The 9,859-nt window shown below is 66.0% G+C and overlaps 1 protein-coding gene across 1 annotated transcript; it reads left to right on the plus strand.

The window, feature by feature from the left end:
• The first annotated feature begins 1,150 nt into the window (after positions 1-1,150).
• CDHR5 (cadherin related family member 5) lies at positions 1,151-7,962 on the plus strand. Its single transcript, XM_032879852.1, has 16 exons — positions 1,151-1,285; positions 1,366-1,541; positions 1,857-1,907; positions 3,426-3,518; positions 3,597-3,698; positions 3,773-3,883; positions 3,971-4,141; positions 4,716-4,806; positions 4,954-5,051; positions 5,152-5,352; positions 5,434-5,547; positions 5,624-5,714; positions 5,842-6,023; positions 6,234-6,420; positions 6,982-7,196; positions 7,469-7,962. Exons 1-16 carry the CDS (start codon positions 1,231-1,233, stop codon positions 7,904-7,906), a joined length of 2,376 nt encoding a protein of 791 aa, XP_032735743.1. The 5' UTR covers positions 1,151-1,230; the 3' UTR covers positions 7,907-7,962.
• Positions 7,963-9,859: the final 1,897 nt, after the last annotated feature.

Genomic DNA, 9,859 nt, shown 5'->3' on the forward strand with positions numbered 1-9,859 from the left:
CAGAGACCCACCTGCATCCCTGTCATCCACTCGGCAAACACTCAGGGGCTCTGGGTGCGCGGGTGGGGGGCACAGGACGTCTGTCACGGAGGCCATGCGTCGGGCAGTGGAGCAGCTGGGGGTGGAGAGTGAGGGGGGCAAGGAGGCCCGGGCAGGAAGCAGGGGCAGAAGGGCCCCAGCGTCCGCTCCAGAGAGAGACACCCACCCATGCCGCGGCTCCAGGTTCTGTGGTCTCGTGCTTGACTGCTCTGACGAGTGGGGGGGGGTCACGACGCCCCCGGAGGAGCTGGGGCCTGCGGGAGCCAGGCAGGCACCACCTGCAGGGGCCGGGAGCCTTGGGGGGCAGTGGCCGGGCAAAGCTAGAGAGCAGAAGGACCACAGCCCCCCCCCCCCCCCCCCCGTGTCGTAGCAGCCCCTCCCTCCTGCTTCTCCCTCTCTGCTGCTGAGGCCTGGCCCGTGGGGGCAGGGCGGGGAGCGCCTTTGGGGGAAGGGCAGTTGGGGGCCTGGGCCAAGGAGCCTTGCCAGGAACTCCTCTGTCAAGCACCAGAACCCCTGGGGACCTGGGTCCCCCCAGGAGCTCCTGGCAGCCTCCTGAAGCTTGGACGTCCCCATTTTTGCCCACCCCACCCCCTTGGAGGGGACGGCTGGTTTCCAGGACAAGCAGGGGTGACCCCAGGGCACAAACAGCCTTTTCCTTCCAGACCTAGATGGTTGATGCGGGGTTAGGGGGAGGAGGTGGACCTGGAGGGAGCACCTGGGGCCTGAACCTTGCTCCAAGATGATTCTGGAAGAAGAGGCCAGCAGAGGGGCTGCCGGGATGGGGGGGAGGGGTGGGTACAGCCAACAAAGAAGCCTCGGCTGAGCCCCTGCCCCTGCCCCCCAGCTCCCTGCCCCAGCTTCTGCCCACCCAGCCACACCCCCTAGCCCCCTCTGCAGGCCCAGGGTATCCTGAGCACCTTCTGCGTCCTGCCCTGGTATTTGAGAGCTGAGCCCCCTTGGTTCCCCCTATGTGGCCCGGCTCTGTTGGGGAACCCCCAGCTCGCCCCCTCCCCACAGCAGGGTAGGCCTGGCCAGGCGGCCTGCGGGAGCCCCCTTGGAGGAGGCCCGGTGGCTTGTAAAGGATCATAACATGGGGCGGTGCCCGGAAGGGGCAAAGGTCGCCCAGGCTGAGCCGCCACCAGCAGCGCCAGCCAGCTGCTCAGAGGGTCTGGCCAGGGGACGGCTGCCAAGATGGGGGCTTGGGCCCTGCTGCTGTCACTGCTCATGGCCACGGCCCGGGCCCAGGGTACCTGCGGGGAGGGGGCGGGGGGCTGGGTGGTGGGCAGGCCCCAGGAGGGCACTGACTCTTCCTCTCCAACTTTCCAGTCTGCTCTGTGAAGGACACCATCTTCGAAGTCGCAGAGAATACTAACTGGCCCGGGCCCCTGGCTGACATCTCTGTCCCCGCGGGCCAGCAGGTGACCCTCGGACCGTCGTCCACCCCCGACGCCTTCCGGATCCAGGGGACTCAGCTCTTTCTCAACGTGACCCCCGACTATGAGGTGCAGATGGCAGGCCAGGCGGGGGCGGCGGGAGGGCTCACCCTCCACAGGACCCAAGCAGCCTCCCGCACCCCTCCCCAGACAAGGCGTCCCAGGCGGCCTGAGGCTTCTGCGCCCCCCAGGCAATGACTGGCCCTTCTTGGGGCCCCAAGGCGGGTAGGGCTGTTGGGGGCTCCAGCTGCCTGGGCTCCCGATGCCCTCCGGACTTAGCAGGGCTTCTGGGGACCCTCCCCACCTGTCTCCTCACTTGTGACAGAGGGACAGCACACTGTGGTCAGCCGGGCAGGTGACCCTGACCCCCGTCTGCCCCTTTAGGAGAACACGATGCTGGAGGCGCACCTGGAGTGCAGAAGTGGCGACACCGTGGTGAGTACCCCTCACCGCACCCCCGCTCCTGTGTGGCTGCCCCCAGCCTGTGACATCAGCGCACTCCAGGCCCCAACCTCTCCACTCTGCTCAGCTTGGTCGAGGGCCACTCCCTGGTGACCTCACCCTGTGGTATGTTAGCGCCACACTTCCTCCCGCCCAGACTCTGCCCTGAGATGCAGACCCCAGCAGAGACCCCCAACCCAGAGCCCCCAACACAGAAGGCACTTCACCCTGCCGGGTCCCTCACCCCCCACTGACCCCCCATGTCTCTCTGTCAGCAAGGCTGTGGGCTCTGCCTCAGGCTGGACTCCACATCAATCAGAGCCTTGGCCACCAGCATCTCCTTTCTGGAAACTTCCAACTGTCAGCTGGCCCGCTTGCTCCCCTCTTGGCCCTGGCCAGTCCACTCTCAGTGTGGCCAAACGCTCTGATCAAGCAAGTGGACAGCCCGGCTGCTTTCTCCCTCGGAGCCGAGGCCGCACGGACCGTGCGGGGTGCAGGCTGGGTGCGTGGACCCCGACCCCACTCCAGCCAGCCTCGAGCCCTCTCCCCAGATGGGCACCTGCCTCCCTCTCCCACCGTCTCACGTCTTCACTCCAAGTTCACCTTCCCAGAGAGGCACTGACCGCCCTGTTTTAAGCTACAAGCCCCGTGCCCACGCACCTGCCGGTTGGACCGGACCCACGGCCCACGGGCTCCAGTGCTCCAGTGCCTGGAGGTGTCCTGGCGCACACAGCACGCACACCACCGCGACACCTCAGCACGGGACTCCGGAAGACAAGGCCTTCTTAAACAGCCACAGTGCCGCGGCCTCCGGGAAAAGGGCTCCTCAGCATCATGTCACACCTGACGCCCTCCCATTCCCACAGTCACAGAGACCCCGGCAAAGCCCACCTACTGAGACTGGCCGCTACTCCTCCTGAGGGCCCCCCCCCCCCCCCCCTCCCCCTCCCTTCTTCCTTTCTAGGTTGATGGATTCTTTAAGTCATCTCTACCCGCAACGTGGGCTTGAGCTCACAACCTGAGATCGAGAGTCAACTTCTCCTCCCACTGAGCCAGCTGGGCGCCCCTCTTAAGCCTCTTTTTTTTTTTTTAAGATTTTTAAAATTTATTTGACAGAGACCACAAGTAGGCAGAGAGGCAGGCAGAGACAGAGCGGGAAGCAGGACCCTGGGATCATGACCTAAGCTGAAGGCAGAGGCTTAACCCACTGAACCACCCAGGCACCCCCTCTTAAGCCTCTTTCAATCTATGGGTTCTCTTCCTCTCTTCCTTTTTCTTGAGAATAATTTCTTGAGAATTATTTCTGAAGCAACGCGAGTGTTCTCCCACTGTTCTCATTAGGGACTTTGCCGGGCACCCCCCACCCTGCCCAGCACCGGTGCTGCTTTCCTCCGGGGCGGTGGCCACCTCGTGAGCTGCGGGGTTGCGTCTGTGGTCTGTCCCGCAATCCTCTAACCCTAACCCAATCCTCGCCGAGCAGGAGCCCAGGGCTGACTCCGCCCTGTCCTGCAGGTGACGAAGCTCAGAGTCTTTGTGTTTGTGCTGGACGTCAACGACAACCCTCCCGAGTTCCCCTTTCAAGTCAAGGTAGAGAATGTATCTGAGGTGAGTGAGAGGGGCCAGGGGCTCGACCATGGGGGTCAAAGGTACAGCCAGACCACTCACTTGCCCTGCTTCCCCCAGGACACTAAAGTGAGCACCATTGTCATCCCTGCGACGGGACTGGAGGCCCAGGATCGCGACCAGGATGACATCTTGTTCTATACCCTCCAGGAGGTGACCCCGGTCAGTGTCCCCCCAAACCCTCCTTCTGTGTCCTCCTGGGCTCCAAGACTGAGTCCCGTCCCCTGCCTCCCCAGGGCGCCAGCAGCTTCTTCTCCCTGGTGGGCACCAACCTGCCTGCCCTGCGGCTGGACCGGCGCCTGGACTTCGACGCGCAGCAGAGCATCGACTTCCTGCTGCTGGTGCGGGTAAGCAGGCGGGGGCTCAGGTCCCCCCCGAGACGCCCCCAGCCCGGGACCCCCCGGGCCTGATCCAGTCGGGCTCTGCTGCCGCAGGACACGCGGGAGGAGAATGCAGAACCCAGCCACACGGCCACGGCCACCTTGATCCTGGAGGTGCAGCCTGCTGACCTTCGGCCCCCCTGGTTCCTGCCCTGTGCCTACTCAGACCACCACGTCTGCATCAACGCTGAGTACCACGGTGCTGTCCCCACGGGGCACCAGCTGGTACGGGGGCCAGGGAGGGCAGGAGGGACATAGGGGGCAGGGCTCGGGTGTCAGGGGGCCACATTTGGTTGCGATTTTCATGCGAACGTTCTTCAGAAGCCAATCCCACCCAACCACGGGGTGGCGAGCGGTGACGGAGCCCCTGAGCGTAGAGGGAGGCGCGTGGCCCTGTGGTCTCCGGGCAGGGCCGGGCAGCGCCTTGGGGACCTAGTCCCTTGGGCTGGGAGGGCTGCAGCGTGAGGGGCCGTGGTGGTGCTCCAGGTGGCCTCTCTGACCCGCTGACGTCCCTGCTCTGGCCCAAGAGGCCCACGGAGACACCGCAGCACAGTGGAGCGTCCTGAGCACCTGACTCCGACTCCCCATGACTTCTGCCTGTCCCGCGCGCGTGCCCGTTCTGGAAACGCTCCTCGTTCCATCAGTCGGGTGTCTTTGAGCCAATCAAGTCAGTAGCAGCGGAGCCGGGGGCCTGGAGGGCCCTTGCAGAGAGACGACTTTCCTCTTAAGGGAAGTCGGACGGTCAGCTGGGCCCGACACCCCAGCCCCACGGCATCTCCTCCTGTCCCTGTCCCTGCAGCCAGGCCCCCTCGTGCTCCGTCCTGGGCCCATCTACGCCGTGGACGGGGATCAGGGCATCAACCAGCATATCTTCTACAGCATTGTGCAGGGTAAGTGCGGGCCACACCCCTGTTTCCCTCTGTGTCCTGCACCCCACCCCACCCTGGGCTCCGGGGGACTTGGGCAGAGCCCGTGGGACCCTCGCCCTCAGGCCGCTGGAGGGGGCAGGAGGCCAAGCTTTCCCACCACCCTCGCAGGACAAGAAGATGGCACGTTTGCCCTTGGCGCTGACTCAGGCAACCTCACCATGACCAGAAGTGTCCCCAGCCCAAAGACCTTCACTCTGGTGGTCAAGGTGGGCGCCCTGGCCAGGCCTCCACGGCCTTCCTGAGCCTCAGGCTGCAAGACTTGCCCTTGAGGACCCGCTGATCGCTGAGGCCTCCCCTCCCCCCCAGGGTGAGCAGGCAGACCGCGCCCGCTACTCGGTGACCTGGGTCACGATCGAGGCTCGAAATGCCACTGGGAGCCCGCCCTACTTCACCAAGAGCCGCTACCACGGCATGGTGGCGCGCGGCTCTGGAGGAGGCGTGGAGGTCAAGGATGCAACCACCCCCTCCCTGCCTCTGAGGGTCTGGGCCCAGGACCCTGACTTTCCGGTAGGCACCGGCCCCGCTGCGGGTGGGCTGGGGGGGGTCACAGGGGAAGCCTGGGCCCGGGACTCACTGGGCCGTGTTTAGGACCTCAACTCTGCCATCGCCTACCATGTCACCAATAACACTGACTTCCGGATGGATGGGGAGACCCTGCTGACCGCCTCTCTGTTGGCCCACGAGGGGGTCTTCTACGCAGAGGTGAGGGCAGGGGGCATCTCCAAGGGGTAGGGGCTAAGGCGGGGCCTGCGAGGGACAAGCCCCCTTTCTGCTCCAGGTTGAGGCCAACAACACAGTGACGGCAGGTACAGCCCGCACGGTGGTGGAGATACAGGTGCTGGAGTGGGAGGAGCCCACCCCCCCCACAGGTGAGCTGGACGCGGACCCCCCAGGCAGCAGCTCCGGGAAGGCCTCTTGCCTCAGCTGGGCTGGTCGCTTCCCCAGGGCAGCATGCTGGGGGCAGAGCCGAGCCCGAATCCTATCCCTCGTCCCCAGGCTCCCCAGAGACCCCCACATCCCCAGAGACTGGAAGAACAAGCAGGCCCCCCAGCAGCACCACTTTGGAAGCCCCCAGACCCCCGGGGCCCTCTCAGGCACCCTCTACGACCAGCTCTGCGACCCCGGGGCCCTCTCAGGCACCCTCTACGACCAGCTCTGCGACCCCGGGGCCCTCTCAGGCACCCTCTACGACCAGTTCTGCGACCCCGGGGCCCTCTCAGGCACCCTCTACGACCAGTTCTGCGACCCCGGGGCCCTCTCAGGCACCCTCTACGACCAGCTCTGTGACCCCGGGGCCCTCTCAGGCACCCTCTATGACCAGTTCTGCGACCCCGGGGCCCTCTCAGGCACCCTCTACGACCAGCTCTGCGACCCCGGGGCCCTCTCAGGGCCCGCACCCCACTTCAAGCACAATTCCGAGGCCACCTGCCTCATCTACGCCCGGGGGACCCCCCAGCGTGGAAACCAGCACCTTCCTCCCATCAGCTTCACCCAGCGGGGACTCAACACAGACGCTGAAGCCAGGAACCTCTCAGCCGATGCCCCCTGGGCCCAGCAGAACTCCCCAGACCTCAGGTAGCCCCTCTCATTTGCCCCAGAGTCACCCATCTATTCTCTGATGCTTACTGCTGGGGGTCCTGGGAATCCCTGTAGGGCAGGGCCCACCCGGGGCGGGGAGGCCCAGCCTGACCACACTGACCCTGAAATCCCAGGGGGTTTGCTCTGGTCTGGGCAGAGACCTATTCTGGGGCCCCCAACAAGGTAACCTGGGGAAGGTGTATGGAGGACGGGGCAGAAGCCAGATTTGGGGTCCAGTGGGCCTATAATTCCATGCTGTTCTCTCCAGGGGCCCCAGCACTGCCTTCATGGTCCCTCCTATGGTGCTGGGCCCCCCCCCGACCAGGAGCTGGTGGGCCTTGACCCCCATCTCCCCTCCCTCCTTTTGGCAGCCTCCTCAAGGGGAACACACAGCTCCTCAGCAGGGCGGTGGGCGGCGGGGGAGTGGTACCATGCCCCAGAACCCCAGCTCTGGTGGGACACCCAGTCTGGCTTGTTGTCATGGTGTCCAGAGCCTGGGGCAGGTCTGTCTGGGAAGTGCTTGGGGTGCTGATGGTCAGTGGGTGGTGTTGCTCCCAGGGCCAGCCCAGACTGGAGGAGGCAGCACTGCGGGGACCCCCGGGGACAGCGAGCCAGGTGTCGGTGCAGCCGGGGACCGGCGCTTCTCTGTCGTGGACATGGCGGCCCTGGGCGGGGTGCTGGGCGCACTGCTCCTTCTGGCTCTGCTCGCCCTCCTCATCCTGGTCAACAAGCACTACGGCCAGCGGCTCAAGTGTTGCTCCGGGAAAGCTGTGGTGAGGCCCTGGGGGGCTGGGGTCCAGGACTAGAGAGGGAGAGGGAGAGACAGGCAGGTGAGGACAGAGCCAAGGAGAGGTAGAGAGGGGGACAGAGAAGGGGCAGGAGGGGGAGCAGAGGTGAGGAAGGCTGGGGTATAGCCCACACAATGGGGAGGAGGCCGAAAGAGGCAGAAAGAAGGACTAGCCTGGGTCCTTGTCTCTGGGGTGGGGGTCCCGGCCCAGGCCTGGGGTCCTGGTTGAGGCCCTGGCTGTCCCTCTCCCCTCCGCAGGAGCGCCAGCCCCTCAGCTTTGACAATGAGGCCTTTGACGCCCCCCAGGAGGCCAACTGGGCGCCAGCTCCCCGCTCCTCCCCCGGTCTCACGCGGGCGGCCCCGGAGCCCGCGGAGACCCCGAAGCCTGCGCTCCTAGAGCCCTCCAGCACCACGACCCTGCGTCCAGCCTCAGAGTCCCCCGAGCTGACCCACGATGGAGGTAGCCCAGCGGCCATGAGGTCCATCCTGACCAAGGAGCGGCGGCCTGAGGGCGGCTACAAGGCTGTGTGGTTCGGGGAGGACATTGGGGCTGAGGCCGATGTGGTGGTCCTCAACACACCCGCCTCAGACGCGGCTGGTGCCATCGACTCTGGCAGCGAGGCCAGCAGTGACGAGGACGCAGATGCCGGTCCCCACGCCGATGACACGCCTAGCACTGGCTCCTCCTACATCTAGCTTGGCTCCCCGCCTCCCCCGTGGGCAGGACCTGATGTCTGCTGGCCGCTGGCCCCCACTCCAACCCGCACAATAAAGCGACAATTTCCAAGTTTGGCTGCATGAGAGTCAGCGGCCAGACCAGCCAGGGTCTCTCCCGGAGCTGCTGGCCGTGGGAGGTGACGGTGCATCCCATCCCTGGCCCCGCCCCCGCCTGGGCCCGGTGGCACTGGGGCTTCCCGTAAACCACGTGCTGCGCCCGCCCGCAGTGGGCCTTTCCACGATAGCGCCAGCTGGAGGCCTCAGTTCCTCTCGAGGCCTGACCGCGGGGGCGGGAGGGGGGCCTGTACTGCAGGGCCGCCACCTCCCCAGCTGACACGGAGATTCTTGACCTGAAGGAAAAGGAGGTTCTCCAAGATGGAGAGCAAACTCCCTGGAGACCTCGCAGGGGGTGACAGCCAGTGGGCCTGTGAGGTCCCCCTGTGGGCAGTTAACACTCGGTGCAAGGAGGCACCCCGTCCTGGCTTCCGGACTGTCACCTGTGGCTTGGTGCATGGGCTTGCCTGAGTGACAGGACTGGGAAGCAGTGGCTGCAGGCCATGGGCGGGGGAGGGGGATTGTGGCAGGTGGACCCCCGCTAGGAGGGGCACCAGAGCCACAGAGTGGGGAACAGAGCCTCCTCTGCTGGCCTCCCCAGGGCAGGACCGCAGGCTGGACTTCTTCCCTGACCCCCTCCACACTGTCCCTTGTAGGTCCTCTGAGTTTTTCCTATGAAAAGCCACCTCGAACTGCTTTCCAAATGTCTTATTCTCAAGGGTATGAGTATTCTTGTCTGAACAATTCTCATTAAGATTACAAAGGCGGAAGGGTGGGGGCACCTGGTTGGCTCCGTGGGTCACCCGGGGACTCTGGATTTCCGTTCAGGTGGTGATCTCCGGGTCTGGCTTCCAGCTAGGACGGGGCTCTGCACTCAGTGGGGACTGCGCTTGGAGACCCTCTCTCTCCGTTCCTCCCTTCTGCTTCGTGCCTGCAAGCTCTCTCTCCCACAAATAAATCTTTAAAAAAAACCCCAAACCAGCAGTGTGCCTAGGTGGCTTAGCCGGTGGGGCACCCCACCTTGCTCTCAGCGGGGGTCTTGACGGTGCGATCCCGCGGTTGGAGCTACTCTGGGCGCGGAGCTACTTTAAAAAAAAAAAAAAAATCCGAAGGGCAGGGCTGCCCCTTGGCCCACGCTCTCCTCCACGACCCACTTCCCCGGGGAAGAGAAGAGAAGATGTGTGGGGTCTTCAGTTCACCCCACTGCCTCCCCACCCCCACTAGTTGCCAGTGGCCCCCTGCCCCGTCCCTGCGTGTGCGGGGCCGCGTGCTCCTTGAGGGAGAGGAGTGACTGGACCCCGCAGGACCCGCCAGTCCCGCCGCCCCTGCACGACCCCCGCCCGCATCCGGGAGCCTCCGCGGGGTCCTGGGGAACGCGTCCCCCCAGCACACAGGGGACCCCGCCGCCGGAGCACGTGACTTCCTCGGCTGCACCTGCAGCCGCGCCCCGCCCCCCGTCCCCTCCCCCACCGGCCCGTCCCCATAAAAGCGCGCGTTCCGGGCGCTCCGGGAGACCAAGCTTCCAGCCCCGGAGCCCCGGCGCGTGGGGAGCGCGAGCGCAGAGAGGCGCGGGCGCGTCGGGAGGGTCCCGCGCCCGGAGTCGGGGCGGGACGGAGAGGTGGGGGTCGTCCCGCTGACCCGCCGTGGGTGGCGAGCGGCGAGCGGTCCCGGCTTCGGCTTAGGTTTCGCTTTCCCGGCGCGCGGTTTCGCTTTCCCGGTGCCCGGGGCGCGCCCCAGCCCGCGGCCGCCCCCGCGGTGTCTCCGCAGGGGACCCGACGGCGCCCTCCGGCCCGGGACTGGGCGCCGGCTCCACACCCGGGACCCCCGGCGCCCGCGCAGCCCCCCGGGAGCCCCGCGCTGTGCTCACCCCCGCGCCAC

This window comes from Lontra canadensis, unplaced genomic scaffold, assembly GCF_010015895.1.
Source record: "Lontra canadensis isolate GAN:19392208 unplaced genomic scaffold, GSC_riverotter_1.0 scaffold66, whole genome shotgun sequence".
Classification (NCBI taxonomy): Eukaryota; Metazoa; Chordata; class Mammalia; order Carnivora; family Mustelidae; genus Lontra; species Lontra canadensis.

Coding starts and splice junctions, on each gene's coding strand:
- CDHR5 (XM_032879852.1), top strand. CDS start 1,231: ATGGGGGCTTGGGCCCTGCTGCTGTCACTGCTCATGGCCACGGCCCGG. Junction 5,548..5,623: donor AGGGGGTCTTCTACGCAGAG/GTGAGGGCAGGG, acceptor TTTCTGCTCCAG/GTTGAGGCCAACAACACAGT. Junction 7,197..7,468: donor GTTGCTCCGGGAAAGCTGTG/GTGAGGCCCTGG, acceptor TCCCCTCCGCAG/GAGCGCCAGCCCCTCAGCTT.